This window comes from Blennius ocellaris (assembly GCF_963422515.1).
Source record: "Blennius ocellaris genome assembly, chromosome: 10".
In the NCBI taxonomy this organism is placed as follows: Eukaryota; Metazoa; Chordata; class Actinopteri; order Blenniiformes; family Blenniidae; genus Blennius; species Blennius ocellaris.
Window position 1 is genome coordinate 9,379,164 of NC_137659.1, and position 22,477 is coordinate 9,401,640.

The window sequence follows — 22,477 nt, forward strand, 5'->3', positions numbered from 1 at the left end:
TGGCACAGACTCCTGAAGTAGGTCCCCACAACATCCTGGGAGGCATGATTGTAAGCCTTCTCCCAGCCCACCAAACACATATATATGCTGGATAATTTGTAAGATGGTGTAAAACTGATCCTTTGGTCTATATCCATTTGTTTCTCCTCAATCGGAAGTTCGACTATTGGTCACAGTCAGTTCCAGCTGTGCTCTGAAGCTAAGGAGCATGTGCATCACAATAATAGAGGAAAATCAACTAAGCGCTTCTATCGACTGCAGAGGTATGAAAAGAAAACTATTTTACACCATTTGTTGTACCTGCTGGAAGGCGTAAAAACTACAACATAGATTGTTTTTTTGATCAAGGCAACTTATGGATTGAGGGTCACATTGCTTTAATTAGATTAGCAGGCATAACACAACACAGAGATCGAGAACTGAGGCCCCATTTACACAACAGTTTCAAGAGAAATCGGAACACTTCTGTTATGTTTTCAGTGTCTGTTCACATGAAAGCAGTGCCTAAACGCCACTTTTGAAAAGTCCCACAGTGGACCTTTTTGTAAAACACTCCATCTCTGAAAAGAAGAAAACGCAACCTTGTTGAAAATGCTCCAACTCGGTCTCCATGGAAATGGAAGAAAATGCAGCTTTTTGAAAACGGCTGCCAAGGTGGAACTATTCAATACCGTTCCAAGTCCATCTCTGTGTAGTCGTAGAAAAGCGCAACTTTTTTTTGAAGTGCCGCTACTGCACATGTGCCCCACGGCCATAGTAAATAGTTCTGCACATGTGCGAGTAACAATAACAACAATTGCGGTCTCCATAGTGTCATGACTCCCAGTCCATATTCTCCTGGGACTTGGTAGTTTTATAGTTGAGAGTCACCGTAATAGCAGTCCAACTTCATGGTCTCAAATGTCTGTGTACTTGACATTGTTAATGTTTATAGCGTATTGTTCTGTCAGTGCATGTGTGTAATTTCATTAGAAAAACAAACCACAGCAGTGGCTCACTAGTGGTCCTACAGGAAAATTACATAATTCCATTTCTGTCGTTTCCATGTAAACACAAAACTTTTCAGAAACAAAAACGTGTTTTCGCTTGAAACGTCGCCGTCTAAACGGGGCCAAAGCAGCATCTTGCAGCGAAGGAAAGCTTATTCCCTCTTTGCTCCCAACAACACCTAACCCATTATTGGAAATTGATCAAAACATATATGCGGGGGAAGCAACACGTTTCAACATGGGTTTGGCCAAAAACACAGTCGCAAAGTCATTTCAAATTTTTCCTCAAAAGAAATTTCAGCTAATTTGTAATAGGTTTTGGACCAGGTGCATCAGAAATTAATGTTTTTGGAGAGAACTTCTCTGCTCTGAAACTTCTGAAAAATTGAGAACTGTCAGTATCGATTGGTTATGATGGCTCTTTTGAGTGGCAGAGCCGAACTGAGGTCAGATGTGGGAACTCAACTAAAGCGAATTTGACACCCTCGCCATGGACGCAGTAAAAAAAAAACACTGAAGGGTCCGATTTTTCATTTCATGTTGCTTTGAAGACTCCGACCGTCATACAGTGACACAGATGCCCACCCGGCTCTACTTTCACTTGAATTCCCTCCAAACGGCCTCTTGGCCCACTCACCATGTCACCAGCGCCCTCGTCTTCAAAGTCGTCTTCGCCGCCATCCGTCATCTCCCCGGCCTCCACCTCGGCCGCCCCTTCCGCATCCTCCCCGCCACAGTGGTCGGCCACGTTGCCATGGTTACACTCATACACCTCCTCCTGTTTCCTCTGTATCTCTGGCAAAGGACATCAGCACATAACCGACGTGTTGAATAAGAGAGAAATCCGAGTTTCCGTAAAACAATTGGATTTTAAGGGCTCACAGCACTCTGCGCTGCATTTGATTTCATCCGAGGCGCTCCCGCGCTCACATCTTACCGACGTCAGAGCGATGTTGCCTCTCAATCTTCTCCAGCCTTCCCAGCAGCGAGTCGATTCTGGTTTTGATGTGCGACAGCTCCTTTTTGATTGTCAGGATGTGGTCCGTCTTCACTGTGGGCGCACATGAATGATTTTGAAAAGCAAAATTAATTGGGCTCCTTTTTTGTTTTTTTAAAAAAGACAAACAGTTCTCTGCTGAAATTGTGCCGTTTTGTGCTTGAGGCCAAGTTGGCAGAACAGAAACTTTCGATGCATTGTGGAGAGAAAACTGAATGGAAACAAAAAAAAAACGAGTTACACGTTAGAATGTCCGTGTATTTGTTATTGTCATTGTTTATAGCAAAATGTTTCTGCATATGCACGTGTGTGTGATTTCATTACAAAAACAACTAACAGCGCTCACTAGTGTCCTAACATGGTAAATTATCTCCATTTCTGTCGTTTCTGTGTGAACAGACATCATTTTCAAAAATGTTGCTGTGTAAAAGTGAAACTTTTCTGAGTGGACAATCCAAAAACTATGCGTTTTCACTTGAAATGTCGCCGCTGTTTTTCTTTTATTGCTGCTTCTAGTAACAGTAACATTTTTTCTATTGGTTTTTAGCGGTTTGACCGATTTCATCCATTTACATTGATCCTTTTAAGGGTTTAAGATGTTTTAGAAATTTTAGCTAGATTTTAAAATTTCCCGCTTCTTTTTTTTTTTGTAATATTTTTTGTTGCCATTTCGGCTGTTTCACACAAGTTTTGTTGTTTTAGTTACATTTGCTGTTTCTCGCAAGTCTAGTAATTTTAGCGACATTAACTGTTTTGACCATTCTATATGTACCCGCTTTTCCCTTTCAAGTAATTTTATCCATTTTGCCTGTTTGTCTTATGTTTTGTACGAGATTCAAGGTGGAGCTATTTTATCTTTTTAAGACAATATAGCAATCGTAGGGAATTTTAGGTTTTCAATCTATATGCATTTCTTTCCATCATAACTATTTTAAATAACGTATCCCATGTTGGCCTTTTTCCCTTTTGTTGAAGTTTAACTATTTCACCCCCCCCCCCCCCCCCCCCCCCCCGCCCCTTTTTATACCAGTTTGGCGATGTAAAAGATCTTTGTAATTTCAGCTGTTCTTTTTTCAAAGTCATTTTAAAATCCATTTGAAAATGAATCTGGCGGACAAATAGAATAAATGAAAAATGTAAATGTTGAATTACATCCAATTTTATTTGCAGTGCTAGAAAAACACTGACTGACTGTGATAACCAACAAGGTCTTTGCTGCACTGCATTTACTTATATAGTATATTTTCTTACACAATCTTACAGAGACCCACAACTACAAAGACAAACAAGATCTAGTAACCCGAGTTGTTCCTCAGCAGGGAAAAGTGAATTATAGGAACAAGAAAAAGACAAGGAGAACATACGTTTTGGGCCAGCGATGGAGGAGCCGACAGTGAGCGCTCGGGAGGAGGTAGAGGAGGAAGAGGAGGAAGAAGAACAGGCCCTGACTGGAAAGGAGGATTTGGCTCTGCGGGTGGAGGGGACAACTAGCCGGGAGCGTTTGATGGGGATCACAGCTCGGGTTGGGGGAACGACGCGGCCGTGGTACTCAAAGAGTCTGAGGAAACGTGAGAAATAAAGCTGCAGCAGTGGAAATCTTCCAAACTGAGACACAGTTTGGGAAATAAGCGCAAACATAACATTTGATTTTTCACCGAATGAGCAGGGAAGTGTTCCTTGTTGTTTTTTTCCCCCCTTCAGAAGTCAGTTTTGTTTGAGCAACAGGAAACGGTTACGAGGCACTAAATAAACACGCAGTAAAAACAATCTGAACAGTCGAGCTACATATTGAACAAAGCCTCAGCTCGTTCAATCAAATCCTGCTCCCTGATGCCTGCAACGCATCAAATCACCAAAACAGCAATAATGACTAAAAGCTGAAGGATTTAACTCTCGGGGATGCTGCAAAGTAGAGGAAGTAAACAAACCAATGAAAATGTCAAAATGAAGATACATTCTGAGCCTGCCCGAGCAAATGACCAGCCGGGGGACTATCTGACATTCAGTGCTCGCCTGTGCAGATAAAAGCATCATTAGGAAGCCCAGCGGAGAGGAATAAAACCCTCCCTGATATGACATTCATTATGCCTGTGATAATGTAGTTTCTTTGCCTCAGATGAAAATGAGGCCATTCTGCTCAGAAAAATCATCTTTATGGAAGGAAACTTTGGGGGGGGGGTGAAAGCTAAAGAGCAGCATGTCAGGAGACGTGAGGGCTTCTTTGGGATAAAAGACGAGAGATGTTAAAAGAGGACAAGGACCAGACACAGTCTCAGATAAACCGATTTCGTACGTACCTGCTGTAGAAATCGTCTCTGTAGTAGTCGTAGTCAAACTCGTAGCCGCTGTGAACACGCACACAAAATAATCCAGTGTAAACTGAAACATTATCGTCTACCATTCAGCCATAACATTATGATCACCTGCAAGACATTGTGTTGAGCGTCTCTGCTTCCCCAAACACGACAAACTGTGCTGCACCGTTAATCATGGCAGCAGTTTGAACTACAAGAAAACGTCTGTTATTGGACCGCGGGGGCCATTAACCGCTCGCTGGTACGATTCTGAGACCTCCATCTCCCCTTCACCAGTTCACTGCCTTTCCTTCCTGGGACCGCCTCTGATAGATATTGACCACTGCACACTGGAGAAATCCCACAGGAGCTGTGAAGGGTCAAGCTGCATGGTTTTGAGAGGTTTTGAAAGCCAGACCAGTTGGGAAATAATGATTTTGGCATAAATAGCTATTTTCAAATTGAAAATTTATTTTTCTACGCATACCAATAGCACGAGCTGGCGTACCTGCTACAGGTATGTTTGAGACTGATATAATAAAGGAAACTGAAACAGACCTGTAAAGTGACGACAGGGGTCTCTTGGAGCAGATCTTAGGCCTGTATGGTTTCGGCTCTCCTGCCATGTTGATATCTGCAGACACAGTCACAGTCAGAAGTCACACAGCAGCACCATAAAACATGCAGGATTGAGTCTGATATTTCTAAAGTTTAGATAAACTCGCTGTCACTCATTGCCGCGAAAGTGTCCACTGAGGCTTGCATACGGGGGTCGGTAAAATAGAAGCCTAAGAACATTTTAAATTCATGATGTGAGCCTCCTGCTCTCAGCAAACCTGCAGCGGGAGGGTTTTATGGCTGAAATGTTGCTTGTAGAGCTCTGTCCTATTCTTTTATCTCTTTCAATCCTCTAACCCCAACCAGAACGGCAGAAAGTCTCCACCTCTGAGTCTGGTTCTGAGGGCTTGCTTCCTGTCAAGAGTGTCTTCCTTTCCGCTTCTGCTTGCTCATATGGGATTGTTGGGTTTTTCTTTGTAAAAGTTTCTTCAGATGACTGTTTTTATTCGCTAATAAATAGAAATCACTAGACGTCAAATTTAAATCATATCAAGATATTTACATCCAGTTTCACAAGAATATTAAGCAAAAAAAGATGAATGTTCTTTGATTGAAGACGACCAAACTGAAATGTAACACGCTGCCAAATGAACCTGAAATGTGTTTCTTGATTATGAATTAATTTTAAACCAAGCAATATTCTCACCGCACCACAATTTAAAGCAAGCTAAATTGATCAAATGTTCATTAAAACTTGATATTTAAATCTTATTTAAAAACATGAAGCTTTGGCAGAAACCTTAATGTTAATTAAGTTTTGATAAAAATGGAATATTTAACATTTCAGTTGAGTTGTGTGTCATTTCTCCAACTAAATATTAATTAATCGGATCCATTTATGAAAGAACAAAAGCGGTAATTGTGGCTCTTCAGTGGTTCTCGTTATTTTTAGTAACAGAAAGTCTTTGAAATATTGTGCAAAAGGGAAACAACTACATGAACCGAGTCAGAAAGTTTGTATTGAAGACATTTTAAACACATAATTAGCGAGAGAATCCCTTCAGAGTTGAGAATGAATTCTTGAATGATTAATTTCTATCAATTTTTAATGCTACTGTTCTTTGTACTTTTAAATTATTCTCATGAATGAACCTACTTTTAACTTTTGTTTGAAAGAAGTACAATCTCGCACCAAAAGTTAATACAAAGTCTGATTCACACTTTAAGTCGATCAATAAGAAATTACTCAGAATTTGCAGCTTTCAAACACTTTAAATAATTATGTGGATGCTTTGAAGTGAAAAGCTTTAATTATGAGCGCGCTTTAGAAATTTTCCTGAAGGCCTTGACAGGAACAAAAAAAAAAAAGAAAAAGCGGCAATTACATACAAGTGATCGAGTAAAAATCCGAAGTTTCTTCTTAAACAAAAAAAATGTCTGAGTTTTTTTTCATTCAGATGCTGATATGAAGCAAAAGCTGTAAGTGGGCTTTTTCATAACATGTACAATATATATTATTGAATCTTTCACAAAGTTCCAAGTGAAAAGTTATTGCTTTTGTGTTTTTGTTTGAGAAAATATACACGCTTGCATGCAACATTTTGAAAACGATGTCCGTTTACACTTAACGGACAGAAACGCTGTAAATTATGTAGATAGCATGTTGGGCCACTGGTGGATGCTGTCGACCTTCAAAGACTCCAAGCAGTGAATGTGGTGTCCTCATCAGTATTTGTATTTTGGGGGAAAGTGTTATTGCATTAAATATAAAGTTTACACTCAGCAGCCGAAGTGATCGCAGAAACTTGGAAGCAATGGTTTAAAACAGGAAGTGATCACCTGAAGCCGAAGTATAGTGTTTAGAAATGTTATCATCCCTTCCTGCTCTCCTCCCTCCAGGCAAAGGCAGCATCTGCAAGTACTGTGAACTTTAATTTGTTTAACCATCTGTTTTTTGTTTTTTGTTTTTTGTTTGCACTTTAGCTTAGTGAAATGCTCGTCGGATTGCGAAGCTCAGCTAACGAAGGCTAAGAAAAGTTGCCAAACCTTGCATAAGAGGTTTCAAAAGACTTTAAATACCATTTTTTGAGAAGTGGAGGAGAAAATATGAAGTGAAATTACTCCATTGTGTGTTTTGGGCATGTAAATGAGTATGTTTCATTAATGAGGCTTTTGACACTTAGTTTGAGCCGTGGAAAAACCTGCATGGCTCTCTCCAATGAGACTAACTGAGGGAAAAGCATCGACTCATTTAATGATTTTGTGTCAGTCTATTGTAACACCAGGACAGTAAAAACTTTGGGGGAGTTTTAATGGTCTTCTAACAACTAAGACAGTCACTGTGTGTAAAAAAAACAAAAAAAAAACACATCTCCGAGTCAATGGTAGGACAGTGTTCAGAGTAGGGGGGGAAAAAAAAAAAAAAATCCACAAATCCCCAGAAGACGGCTTTGAAATGCATTAACGGACTGAAGTGACTCATCTGTACGTAGCTCACGGCTGCTCGGTGACTGACGGGCTGCTTCTACCTGCCAGCGGCCCCGGTGCATTAAACCCCGGCTGGTATCACCGCGATTATGCTGTCGGCTTGTCATCGCCGCTTCTGCTCAAACTCAGCTCAATCAGCCTTGAGTGCCGCTCAAGGTCATTCACAAAAATACAAATAAAATCAAACACCCCCTTCCTGTGAGCAGGAAGGGGGTGCACGCACACACACACACACACACACACACACACACACACACACACACACACACACACACACACACACACACACACACACACACACACACACACACACACACACACACACACACACACACACACACACACACACACACACACACACACACACACACACACACACACACACACACACGCGCGCACAGCTCTAATGAATGACTCACCCTCGACTTGCACAGATAAAGCTTTAGCTTTAGGGATCATGACAGAATATGAAGTCAAGTTGTTTTGTTTTGTTTAGTTTTTTGTGGGGATAGTGAAATCCCAAGCTGCTGTACTAATGCACCCTTGTTTACAATTTACAGAGAGCAAAATATCTCAGACAACTTTTATTTTCATCTGTTGGCAGCTTTTCTCGCACTCCAGAGGTTGCACCTCTCCATTCTTTACAGCCTTGCACTATACTGTATTTGGGGCCTGGACTCCTCGCTTTTCTAGATTTTCTGTTTTGTGAAGGTTTTGAAAGTATGGAGAATGACTCTTCAAGGGGGCGCCAGACAGCTTCAAGCTACAACAGGAAAAAATAACCATAGAATGAATGGCTATGACGATATGGCCAGTGAACCTTACGAAGCTGTAGTACAATATTCAATCAATGGGTGCCCTGTAAACGGACACCCATTTTCCATTTTCACTTCATAACATGGTCGGCCTTAATTAAACATACTTCACCGAGTCATTAACACAAATAGCTAATTTGGCAACCGCATGGTAGCAACTCACTGTATCCAAGCATGAAGACGTGGGTCTCACATTCCCTTCTCATGTCGTTTTTCAGGCAGGCATTGGAGAGAAGAAACTATCGTGGTTTTTCACAATTCCTTTCATGACGGCGATGGGAGGATGGGGTTTGGGAGCATCAGAGTTGTTTGAAAGGAGGGTGGCAAAGCATTTCATGTTGTTTCTGAGGGGCGAATCTTCCTACATTTAGACAAATCGTGGACTAATGGACTACCATACGAATCGGTGGCTCTGAGGCGCCACGGCTTCGTCATCGTCATTATGCTGGAGGAAGACGTAAGCAATGGTTCACACTGTGCAGTTCCCTCTCCTGGTCCCCTGCTAGGGCCATGAAAGAGAGTGAAGCTCTAAAATGCACTCTGAAATGAACACTGCCAGCTCACAACATCTTTCACAGATGCAAAGTGAGACCCTCATTAATTACAGTCATTATACTAATCATAAACAAAAAGTGGCACCAGTGCGTGTGTGTGTGTGTAAGAGCAGTGAAAAAGAAAAGTTGAAGTTGGATGCAAGATGAGATAAGAGCCTGCGTTGCTTAGCAATAGCCACTTCGGACCTGATTGATACCGACCGTGTGTGGCACATCGAGGGGGAATATAACAAGTTGCTTAATACCAAAGCTATTATGAGCAGGAAGCAGGAAAACACCAAAGCAAAACACAAGGATGTCTGTATTAAGAACTGTAAGAAAAATCAACAGTGGATATCTACTCGACATTGTGCTGCAAAAGCAACTCAGAGTGAATCCCGCAAACCCTGTGGACTGTCAGAAGCGTAAGGAAAACCAGCTTAATGTGACTCCCACGAGGTAGAATAAACGGTAACCACAACTTTCACAGTTATTCATGTTTATATTGTATTCTTCCCCATACACGTGTGTGGCTTTTAATACAAAAACAAACAAGAGCACCCACTCATGGCCAATGAAAACCGCATCGTTGTTTTTTGCCATGTAAAGATGAATCCTGTGAAACAAAAACGTTAAAAACGATGCGTTATCACTTGAAACATTGCTGTGTAAATGGAGTCTCAGATGCACATAGCGCATTTTTTTCCCCCCTCTTGATTGGGGTCACATTTAATGGGACTCTCGAGGGTAAATAATTCTTTCTGTGGCCGAGAGAGACTGGGCGATTACAAAATGGTGACAAAAGAAGTAGCGGCCCTGGTTTGTGGGGCTTTATTTCATCCCCTCTACTCCTTGTGAGACAGGCTGAGGACTCCCTCCTGGCACACACACACACACACACATCCTGAGAGCAGGTGAGTTTTGTATTTGATTAAGAGATCATCCAGCCACCTGCATGAATACAAATGGGCGACCAAGAGACATCCTGGCTGACATTCAATCTACGCTGTGTACTCACACCCTGTAAATCTGACAGACAGGGCTTGAATAATCTCCCATCTCGGGCAGAGGCAGCCTCGTTTTTTTATTACACCTGAGAGCTTGTTTCCTCCGGTGGGGCAGGCGTGACTGACAGGCAGGAGAAAGCCAACGCTTTCTGTGCCCGTCTGAGGAGATATATATATATATATATATATATATATACGTGTGTTTAAGAGAGTGTGTGGGCATAATGACTTCTGGTTCACATCATATGAAAATGCTTTTCTTACGGACTGTAGCTGAAAAGGCAGCCTGATTTAACAATCTAATAATGCACAGTCATAAATGCATTTGTTTATGTGTGTGGGAGAGGAATTATATCAAAGACTATTTCATGCTTGTATAAGTAAGTGCGTACATGCACAAATATAGATGCAACAAAACATTAAGTCTGGTTGGTTTATGTTTGTAATTCAGATACTTAATTTAATCTTCTGTCTGGACTAAATTGTCGGAATAATAAATTGTTCTAGGGACAAAGCGGAAAAGAACTAAGACGCACGTCATAAAAATCACTAAGCCTGCAGATGGAAACTCAACGTAAGCGTAAATTGTGCACCCAGCATGCACCTGTGATGTTGTGGCTTTTTAATCTGGCAGGGTTCAGTGCTTCTGCCAACTCCTCAGCCAAGTTCACAATATCTCCTCGGACAAGTTGATGAGGCCCTTAAAATATTTCCACCAGCAAATTGCAAACCCTGTAAAAACTCCAAATAGTTTATGAGCAACACGTGTCTCATGTCTGGACTCATAACATTTTATAGAAAATCGTCTTGAAGACAAAAGATTGGCTTTCAGACCAAATTAAAACTTTATGAAAAGCAGCCACTTGCAGTATGTATGTGGTATCGCACATCACTTCTCATCATGGTATTCACTGCTGGATTAATTTGCAAAATGCTGGCTCAACTGGTTTGCAGGTTTGCATCGTGAGCGTAGACAATCCCGCCGCTAACAGCTCGCCATCAGAATATCAATCAGCCTCAGCTTTGAATGACTTTCACTCCATTTAACAAAACCGTAACTTCAATTTGGAGAATTTAGATTCCAATATGTATCTGAAATCTGTGACAAATTACTGTGATGTTTTCAAGGATCTACTCTTCAACCACGTTTACACGTTTATATGTGAAAGTGGAAAACTTTCAGAGTTTCATTACTTTTTCTATACATGCCGGGCTAGATGGACAATAACAACAACAGCGGCCTCCGTTACTGGAGAGTATTATTCTCTGCAGGCGTGTGTGTGTGGTTTCATTACAAAACAACCAACAGCAGCCTCTAGTGGCCCAACATGTAAACTACATAGTTTTCAGCATTACAACACCCAAAATGCTCTGAACGTTTTTTCACCTCTTTTGTTCAAGCAATTTCTATATGCAATGAAAGGTCAGTAAGATAAAAGCGAATGCGACGGAAACATCTAAAATTACAATTTTGACCTTTTAGTGGGGGCCACCATCGTCATATCAGAAGCCAAAGGCAATAACAGATGATTATAAATCCATCTGAACTTTAATGGTCTTTGGATCAACTATGCAATAAATCAGATTTGGGTACAAAAGAGGTAAAGGAGAAAGTTTTGCTCTTTCCTGCCATGCAAAGTCCACAGCTGTGTGTTTTTTCTCGCGTCAAGTTTCGGAGCGGATGTAGAGAAGTAGTCTGGAGCAGGTGGCAGCAGCCTGTCCGTCTTTCAGCTGGTTGCACCGATAAACGAGCGAGGTGGGAGCGATGGAGCGGCTCCTTCGGGGATTAAAACGTTTCACTGCCTTGCACTTATGAGACAAATCGTTACATCATAAGAAAAGAGGAGAAAAGTGCATCAACAGCTCAGGAGACCTGAAAGACAAAAATTATCTTTACCTCGGGCTTCATTAATATGCTCATCATGATTTAATGAATAAATCAACGCGTATCCATTTGCTCAGTCATTTCTGATCTTGCACCTTGGGATGCAATAACACTCTCCTTCTAATAGCTGCATTCCCAATGCAACGTACCGAGTCCAGTCAACCTGGAAATGTAGCAATCTTAACATCCCTTTCTCTCTAATGGACCGGCGCGCTGCAGCTCTTATGAAAATAATTTTACTCGGTGCTCAGTGGCTTGAAGCCTGGCTGCCAAATTCAAGCACTGCCAAGTAACCATTTTCCTTAAAAAGGGCGAAGGAGTAAAGTACAATGAATTCATTATGTGAGGGCAGACTGGTGAGCAATTAATTGATCCACATGTCCTCTACAACCAGAGATCCATCGAGCCGCCGGCTCTTTGTCCTGATTGGAATCAGTCTGCGTACTGTAAGTGTCAGATAAAGACATGCTGTGAGGATGTGGTGGGAAAAGCACCAAAGATTCAGGCCCCATTTCCACGACGTCATTGAGTGAAAACCAAAAAAAAAAAACTTTTGTTGGGTTTTGGATGGCTGTTTTCCAAAACAGTGTTTGGAGGCACTGAAAACATAACTTTTTGAAAAAGCTCCGACTCCATCTTCAAGTCAATGGGGGTAAAAAACGCAACTTTCTGAAAACGCTCCATTTCTGTCTCTAAGGAAATTAGGTAATACACAACTTTTTGAAAATGCTCCGACTTTATGAATTCGGGGGGAAATGCAAGGTTTCAGTAGATGGACAATAACAATGTTCTCTGCACACATTTGTGTGTCATTTTCACAACAAAAACAACCAACAGCACCGACTAGTGGCCCTTTGCAAGTCAACTACAATTTTTTATTTCACCGTTGCTGCTGTTTCAGTGGACGCAGTCATAATTTAAAAATAATTTCCGTGTGAACATGAAACTTTTTCTGAAATAAACATGAAAAAACGATCTGTATTCACTTGAAGAGTTACATATAGGTATACTTCATGCACACTGCGCTATATAGTATATATGTATATAAGGGCTGCACAATATCATAGATATATCATTACCTCAACATTAATATGTGCAATATACTGACTGAACTGCGATAAATAATGTATAAATAACCATTAATCAGAATTTATTGCCCCCCCAAAATTACAATTCAAACTCATTGACAGTGTTAATCATTTCATAGCCGGTGGCCTCAGAAGCACAATCATTAAGTAAAAATTACCACAACAAACTGTTGATGCAGGTGCAAAACAGTTGGTGTAAATATGGCGCAAGAGAAAGAGCACTGTTACGGGCAAATCACATGAATGCATACACTTTAAATTGATATACGGTACTTAAATACTCCAGCATCATAATCATGACCGCTTACAGTGCAATGATATGTAAAAACGCACTTTTAGTAAATTGGATTCATCTTCATCCCTTGTTGCTTTTCCAATGAAGGTTCAAAGTGCTAACTATGCATTTGTTGAAGTCCCTCTTTATGTAGGAACCGATTAGTTATACCACTTGCGTGCGTTTGACCATTTTAATGACAGTCCCGCCTTAAATATAGCTTATTTGTAGAGGATTATGGAATCCCTGCAAAGTAAATAATGCTTTGATTTATACTGGGAAAGAACTAGAACCAGGGAAGGGTAAGTAATGTTAACGTCATTGCGCTTTATGACATTTTCACTTCCAAATAATGGGGCTTTTTCTCTTCTTGGAGTCACTTTAACCAGACAAATCGGTATACATTCATTGTCTCATGTGTGGAAGCAGTTTCCAGCAGCAGTGCTTCAGAAGCTTAAGATTCTTAACATTGTTTTTTTTAACATCGGGCCTTGTAATGTTGAACAGGAAATATGATCACTACAGTGCAGTAGGGCTCCATTTGATTGGTCAAGTATGTAGAAATGCAGAGTGTGAAACCAATACATGATTCATGATGATGAACATGAAACGCATCCATTCAATAATATATACAGTATATATATTTAATACACTATCAGTCTCAATGTTTCATTTCTATTGGCAGATTTCGGTTTTTGAAGTGAGAGCTGAACTTCTGTATTTTTTTCTGTATTACAAAGTCAGTGAGGTGCACAAGATCTGAGTTGGGGGGAAAAAATCACTGTTGAATGTGAGATAAATAAATGTGACAAGCTACAGTTGATCTAAACCAGGAGTGTCAGATGAATTTTAGCTCAGGGGCCACATGTAGCCCGATTTCATCTCGAGTGGGCTGGACCAATAAAATAGTGCCATAATAAAAGTTTTTTTCTTTGTTGTCGGGCAGAGTGTTGTGTTGTGTCCACTATTCTTTAGAAATCTGTTGAATTAATAAAAAAGAAAAAAGAAAAAGAAAAACCCCAATGTTTTCCCATTTTCCTTTGTAGTCTAAACTGAATATAACTTACTGGAGTTCACACATTTTTATCGTCCTCCACTCACTAGTTTGTATTCGTCCGGCCGGTGTGTCTGATTTAATGTGGCCGATGTCTTGATGCATCTGCAGTGTTTTGCTAGACGTGTCTGTGGACAGCACAGCTTGTTTCATTAACTTCTTCTCTGGAGGAAATACATAAAGATGCATTACAACTTTGCCACCTCGTGACCTGTTATGAGTTTGATAGAAGTTGATTTGTAATAAAAAAAATACAAAAACAGGACAATAAGAAAACCTTCATTTCTGAGATATGCATGGTGTTATACACAGCCCCGATAACACTTCATCTTCACAGAATGTTTCTTCAGCAACAAACACAGCCTATTCAAACTTCTGTATAAAAAAACAATTTGTGTCATATCAACATGGCTGTCAGACATTACATTTTTTTAACTGTTGTTCAAAGAATCTTAAATAAATAAACAATTTTTTCCCCACATAACTTTACTAAATATTAACAATGATAACACTCAACAGCCCCTTTGAGAACAATTGAAGCTAGATGAAAAGTTCGTCTAACATTATCTATTTAGATTGCAAGCAGGTTCAAAAATAGCCAAAACACCTTGCTCAAAGGTACCTGTGCAGAGCTCACTGAGCAAGACCATGCATGCATAGTTTCATTCATAAATACAAACCGAATAATCCAGAGACGCAAAGCAATTTGAGGCTTGATAATTATCAGAATGATAATGACAAGAATGGATTTCAGCAACTTTCATCCTAAACGAATACGTCGTTTTTATACTCACATCTGTGGTTGCGACGCCTGCCTTTGTACATGATCCTGCAACTGAAGCCCGAAGCCTGAAGTAGAGAGCACAACTTCACCGGAGCTCGAGCGGCTCTATCGTGTGCGCGTTCCCTGGGAAAGTGTCCAGACTGCGTGGGAGCAGCCCCACACTCTGCAGGCTCACACTGGACCGTACCACTCAGCGGCATCCCGGGGGGGAACCCGACCCCCCTCCCAAAAAAAAGAAAAAATAGCACGAGCGCAGGTAAAATACGGAACGCGCTTGGAACGAACTCTGTGACGCGAGAGAGGATTTACAAAAAACTAACATATAGATCATTTGACTTATAACTAAGTCATGTAAAAAAAAAAAAAACCCCAATCATAATGAGAATTTATTTCTGACAAAGAGAAAAAAAAAATTCGAAATTCTGATTTCCAAGTCAGGATTGTGTGTGTGAAAGAGAGAATACTAGAAGAGTCAGAAAAGAAATCCATAATCCACGATTATCCAAAATCTATAATTATTTGAGGTTCAAAGTCATAATTCTGAACAGAAGTCTAAATTCTCACACTAAAGTCAGAATGATGAGGGAAAAAGTCAAATTAGTGAGAAAAAGTAGGAATTACTAGAAGAAATGTTGATCTATAACAACAAAAACAAGTCTGACATTAAAGTTGTCTAAAGAGTCTGATATTCAAGTCAAGGTTATGAGAAAAAGGCACAATTATTAGAAAAGAGTGAGAAAAAGTGTTTTGACATTAATGAATAAGAAGGAATCAGTAAAATCATAATTGTTAAAAAAAAAAAAATTATAATTGAAATGAAATTGAATGAAATTTTGAATCCACAGAAAGAAAAAAAAACTGGAACCAATTTAGAATTATGAGAAATGTTACAAGTCTGATTGAATTATGACCATGAGTCTAAATTCTGATACTGAAAAAAGTCCCATTTACAAGGAAAGTTAGAAAACAATCCAGAATTCTCAAAATATTGAAGTCAACAAGTGAGGGATGAAAATCAGAATTTAAAAAAATTCACGATTCTTTAAAAAAAAGAAAAGAAAATAAGTAATATAAATTTAGAATTATGAGAAAAAGAAGATGTTACACTCAAAAAAAAAATTTGCGAAAAAAGAAATAGTGATTCTCGAATTATTTGTGTGGGAACAACATCAGATGCATGAGCATAAGAAGGAATTCTGATACTAAATTTATAATTATCAGAAAAAAGTCGCAAGACTGACATTAAAATCATAATTCCAAACAAAAATCTGATATTCACGTCAGGATTATTAAATAAACGTGAGAAACTCATTAGGAGAAAAAAGTCAGAAAACTGGGATTGTTTTTTTTTCTTTTTAAGCTAAATTGTAAGAATATGTAGGAATTTCAAGAGGACGGTCAGAATTATGATAAAAAAAATCAACAAGCATGAAATTAAAATGATAATTTTAAGAAGACAAGGACAAATTCAGAGGCAAAAAAGTAATTACAAAAAAGTCACAATTCTGAGATTAAATCCATAAATATTAGTAAATAATTTCAAAAGATTTGAAACATTGTAAAATAACATCAAAACATTTGGATGACTCTGTTTGACATTGGTTCAACGCCACAATGCAACATCAAAAAACCACAACAAAAATGCAAAGATCACAGCTCGGTGGTCAAAAGAACAGTCTTTGGGTGCATCCGAATTGTTCCTCCTATCTCCTTTCCTATCCACTTTTCCTTAACCCCTGGAAGTGTTTAAGTGGCGGCCATGATAAGGAGCCTTCACGTTCACACTAAGCTAAGGAAAGGAGGCTCAATGCTTCCTTTAGAACCTCCTTTAGCCAAGGAAACACTGATGCTTCCTTTACCAAAAGAGACGAGCTCATGCTGCCCCACAATTCCTTGCAACATTTAAAGGGACCTGCGTATCCAAGTGTTCAAGGAAACTCATGATGACTAAAAAAAAGAGCAGATAATGAAAAGTTACCAATGCAATATGCCTTGAACAACTTAATTAAGCTAAAACCCAGATCCCAACTATGAATGTTATGCGGATGTTGTAAAACACAGGTCAAAGTAAACCTTTTGTGCAGCCTATTCTCAGTTTTATTGGTTATTTATTTGCCAATTTTCTTCTGATTTCAATTCAAACCTTGTGATATTTGAGTTTATATCAGCAGTCAGAGCCACAGGGGAAAATGTTAGAAATGCTCTTTTTGTCATCCATTTTCGGAAACTTGTAGTTTTTTCACCATGGCCGATGTCACTAACCTTTTGTCAGTTATTATTACGTCACCTAGTGGAAGTGATGACGTCCATGGGGTTAAGTGAAAGTGGATAAGAAAGGAGATAAGGGGGGACTATGCAGACCCACCATTTGTTAAAAACATGCATTTTAAGGTTGACTGGATACTATAAATTGGTGGTGTGCTGATTAAAGATGCATGCATGTATCCTCCACTGACAAAATATAACCTTCTATAGTCTGTGCATGCAATCATATTAATTTGACATCAACTCAAAAGACTTTACTGTTTTCGATGATTTCTTTTCCTTTGCATATTTATTTTGTTTAATCTTTCATCGACGGTGCTTGGCTGAGTTCACTTCTCCGTGTAATGTTTTGGTCAGAAAAAAAAATGCACATAGCTGAAGGGAATAAATGAATAGATTATAAGTCTGGTTTGCTGGTGCACAAAATGAAGTAAAATATATGATTGTAACTCTCGAAAATATTGATTAGGGGAAAAAAAATCATTCTCACTGATGTATGTTTTTTTTTTTTTTTTTTTTTTTTAACTTCTGTAAGACTTAAAAAGGTCACATGTTGAGGAACGTGTTTGATTTCCAATGGTGGGCTTCAAGAATGCATCTGACTTTTTTTTTTTTTTTTTTTTTACGTCTACTTAGTCTGCAGACACATCCCTGTTTGACCTCACGAGTCAAACGATGTGCACTCATTCAAATCAGCTTCCATTTGCCTCCGTCTCTCCATTCATCTATCAGCTTTTAAAAAAAATGTAATTCAATGGGAATGTGCCATGGACTTCGGAACGAGATAAAAAAAAAAAAAAAAAAAAAAAAAAAAGGTGCCAAGAGGTGAAGCTGAATTCACCAGCTGTTACTGGGCTGTGCTGAAGATGAAGCCTTATAATTGTAATATCTAATTACCCTGACATGGAGGCTTACAGCTGTCTCCCACACAGCCTGACGTCTTAATAGTGGCCAGGCTTTTCTCTCTCTCTCTCTCTTAAGAGAATATGAGAGAACCTCAAACCTGGTGACGGCAGGCAGATGAGGCGAAAGTACAGATATATTGTCTGACATCTGGCAAAACCACAAATCCTCTGTCTGTGATTACTACAGAAAAAGCTAGGTGATTGCTGAAATGTTACTAAGTGGCAGAAAAACGTATTTGTTATGAATTAAACGGTATAATTGGAGCTGTTTGACAACTCGTTTGTTCCTACAAATGAATGAAAAATGCTAAAAGACCCTGTGGGACATGAGCCAGTTTAATGCTCTGACTGACACTATTCTCTCAGCACCATCTAGTGTTCATCGCACACACACATGCACACAGAATTGAACCAAGTTATTCAAATGGCTTTTAAAGAAATCTTAATGGTCTTGCACCTTCACAAACCCTCAATTTAATTATTTCCATCTTTTGATGATTCGAATAGTTAATACAAAAAGCTACAGCGAGGCTGTTCTGCAGCATTACGGCCCTGAGGTCTGCAGAGAACCTTCATGTTTTTGAAAGCAGGCTTCTTTTTTTAATAAGGATTTTAAGTAATGTCTCCTTTTACATGTTGAAAGACTTTTATTTTTATATTTTGCCCGGTCTTGAATTGTATTGTTATTTATTTGTTTAATGTGTCAATTATTATTTACATGATTTCATTACATTTGATTAGAAAACGGTTGATGAGCATGTTAATTATTAACAGTGAATCTATGTAACAAAGTAAAGGATGAGACAAAAAAAAAGTGATAAACAATTATTGGAAGTAAGTAATAGTTATGATGATAATGAAATGTGATTATCTAATACTGGGAAAGTGGTAGGAATAAATAAGATTTACTTCTTCCTACCAATGACGAATTACGTATCCGCTCTTGAATGAGACATAGGTGATTGGAATTCAGGACCAGATTCCAGATATTGGTTGTGTGTTTGACTCTCTGATGGACTGGTGACCTGTCCAGGGTGAATCCTGCCCTCACCCACAGTTCGCTGGGATTGACTCATGACCCTGAACAGGATGAAGTCGTACAGAAAATCAAATCAGCATCAAAACACAGAGAAATGTGAAGCTTTGGTGGAGAAATATTGGTTCCCACACAAGCTGATGGGAGCAGTTCACCCCCTTGAGCTGCTGTTTGCACCTTACAAGCTCAGCTTAATACGGCAGATATTGTCAATGTACATGTAGTGGTACACCGTCACAGTGGAAGTGATCAGGGTTTTAAAGTTGTACAGAAGAAGCCAGAAGAAATGAAAACACAGGCACAAAGCCGTGTCCATGTGAAGATTTGAAGCTGCTGGCGGCTCCTGATCTGCGCTGGTCATTTTACAGCATGAAAACACAACAGAGATGGCAACGATTGCGTAAACAAGGTTAGAAACTCTTTGCAAGGACATCACAACCATGGTTGAAAGTCCTGCAGTACCTGTTTTAACCACAGGGAGGCGCTCAAACACAACAGCAGCCACACTCGGAGTCCAGGCTGATACAATCACACAAACGCTGAATATAATAGAAAATGAAAGTGGAATTATCAATACATCTATGTCCAGATTTTATCCCCACGAGCAGCATTTGAAAGCAGAAATGCTGAGTCGGCGGAGAAGAGACGAAGCCCCCGCTTCCTCCGCCCTCTTCATCAGCGGCCGACATCTTCATCAGGCTCTAAGTAGCTGCTGCCGGGGGCCAGCCAGTGATGGAACGTCATTTTACTTGTGCAAACTACTTAAAGCCATTGTGTCTGCGATCCAGTCACGTCCGGACGAATTAAAATGAGTAAAGCAATCAGTTGAGCCTCGGCGTGGCTGGATATTAAATCTGGTGGAGCGTTAAGGCCGCTCAGCAGGTCCGGCTCGGGGCTGGATGTCCAAGATGTTACAGTTTCTGACTGTGGCGTCGTCCCCTCACCCGTCACACATATTCACTCATCTGGGGTCAAATTAAATTTAAAGGTTATGTTTAAAAGATGAGGCAGGAAGAGTTAAGTTTCACAAGGGAGAGGAGGTTATTATGGAGCACGGGGAGACAACACTGCTGCCTCCTCGAGGCCGTAATCCTCAGAGCATGGAAGTGTGCTGCAGTTTGTCAAAATGCACTTATAAGTCGGCCTGACGGCTTTTACAAAACACAGGCTGTATCGGATTGATGCAACCGTGAGCCTCTATTGTAGCGCAACAGCAACCTCTGATCATAAATCAAAGGGAAAACACTTATTCACACGGCGTCTTCATCGAGTCAGAAGACTGAGAGCGGCTCGGCGGTTGTAAACCGAGGTGTTTTTCACACAAGTTCTTCATTACTGCCAGATGCAAAGAAATACTCAAAGGCACGTTCACGGTGCGAAGGAAGAAGGATGTCATTTCAACTCGAACACGCCAGATACGTTACACTCTTCTCGTATGGTAATGAGAGGAATGTAGGGATGTGATAACGCATCATTTTTCATTTCACAAAAGTTCCGTGTTTACATGGCAAGGTTTTCAAAGTGATGTCCATTTCCAATTAGCAATTAAAGTGAATGTTCTTCATAGTGATCAGCCTCTATTGGAAGAAGTGTGCTCAGTATATTGATCCAGGACACTACAATAAAGATTAGCCTGGGAGATGGGGAATCGACCACACAACCATGTGATCGAAACATGAACTCGTTCTATAAACTGAGCTCAGGGTTTTGCTTTTTTTGTTTTTTTTTACATTAACAATTCAATTGAGTTTCACACGTGAGGAGCATATTATTTTTAATCAACCAAGCCATAAGAATAAACTCCTGTCTGTACTTTTTTTTAAAGGCACAAAACGTAGATTTTCAGAGGAATCAAAGAAAAATATCCACGTTTATTGCCCTGCTGGGGACAAACGTGAGAAGCAGACTGCGGCGTATGGAAAACTGCACATATTAGAGTCCAGCTTGTTCAGACCAAGGGTCAATTTCATTAGGTTGAACAAACTTTACGGAACCAAAAAGAAGGATGCTGTGCATTTTGACTAGGATGATAATGACAGGCGCTTCTGTAAGAGGGTGCGGACGAGATGTGCGAATATGTGCTGACAGCGGTGTGAACATTTCTCTATTGTTGCAACTTTAAAACACGACTCGTGACTCATTTTTCTCACATCTCGTTCAGTAGCTACAGGAATCTGCTTTTATCATTTGTCTTGCTGGAGAAACCTCTGATGATCAGTCATCTCGAGACTATCTATATTCAGTACGGACCTTGAATGTGTCTTGCAGAGTTGGAGGAACTGAGGGGAAAATAAAGAGTGATAACAGCCTGCAAACAGAGGGGGACATCAGGCCAGATCAGGCCATCCTCAAGAAACACATTTAGAAAAGAGGAGCAGGACGGGGTGGCCGGATACATCAAACACTGGACTTTGTTACCCAGGAGACTGAAATGAAATGTAAGGTCCTGTTTATATGACAACATTTCAAAAGCAACCTTATTTAGCCTTTTATAGCCTAGAAACCTATTTGAATTGGACAGATTCCTCAATACATTTTTGGGAATTCTGCAATCGACATTCTTGGTGCTGGATCCGAAAGAAAAGCGAACAACAAAAATTATTAGAAAATGCGAAAAGAATGAATGAATGAATGAATGGATGAATGAATAAATACATGTCTACAAAATGTATATAAATATCTAGAAAATGTAAAAAATGCCTTGAAATGTCTAAAAATATGTTAAGATGTCAAAAAAATGTCTTCTGAAGTAGATATTCAAATGTCTACTTCAATAGTCAGTTCTAAAATAGACATTAAAAAAGTCTAAGAAATGTCTTAAAAGGTTAAAACATGTGTGAGAAACACCTGAATTTGTTAAAAAAAAGAAAGAAAAAAGGAAATTTATTATTATTATTTCTAGCAAAGCTACAACTTCATAAGCTCCTTGTTGTATGAGATACACATGTTGTAGTTTTACAAATATACACATGAACATGTATTTGGCAGAATTTGTATGAAATAAATCATTATAAATAATTAAACTACAGATTATCAATAATCTTCTCAAAATAGTGGAAACCACAAAAAAAAAACTCAACTAAATTAATTAATATATATAAAAGGCTCCATTTCCAGTTTATTTATGTTGATCTTGGTTCTGATGATTTTCCACGGTTTGATGATGCACAAAAAACTTTCACCCTGGTTGACGTTGATCACGTGAACATTTCACTTCAGGATTCGGTCATAAAAATCTGTGATGATGCATTAATAGTTGCTGAGTCATGTTATCCCATAAAACCTGCCGTCAGCAGAGCTTTCCTCTGCCACATGTAAAAATGCATGAAACTGAGCAAACATTTGGTGGAATTACAGATGTGACCTCACAGCACACTGATTCATATTTAATGGGAGAGCAGCGCCTGTGAACTTTTATTTTCCAAGGAGGAGGCCGTGAAGCAATCAATAAGTAATATAAGGAAGATTTGCAAGGATCCGCCGAGGACCCAAGAGGATCCGGGCTG

General features: G+C 39.5%; 1 protein-coding gene across 1 annotated transcript in view; it reads right to left on the reverse strand.

Annotated features, from left to right (window-relative positions):
* The window catches only part of LOC308135881 (RNA-binding Raly-like protein), a gene marked incomplete at its 5' end in the record, with an annotated part of 28,007 nt that overhangs the window by 4,304 nt on the left and 1,226 nt on the right, over positions 1-22,477 (reverse strand). The window contains 5 exons of the mRNA XM_080504023.1: positions 1,627-1,784; positions 1,927-2,040; positions 3,351-3,544; positions 4,284-4,331; positions 4,839-4,914. Coding sequence (XP_080360149.1) covers positions 1,627-1,784; positions 1,927-2,040; positions 3,351-3,544; positions 4,284-4,331; positions 4,839-4,914 — 590 coding nt within the window. The remainder of the gene's footprint in view (positions 1-1,626; positions 1,785-1,926; positions 2,041-3,350; positions 3,545-4,283; positions 4,332-4,838; positions 4,915-22,477) is intronic.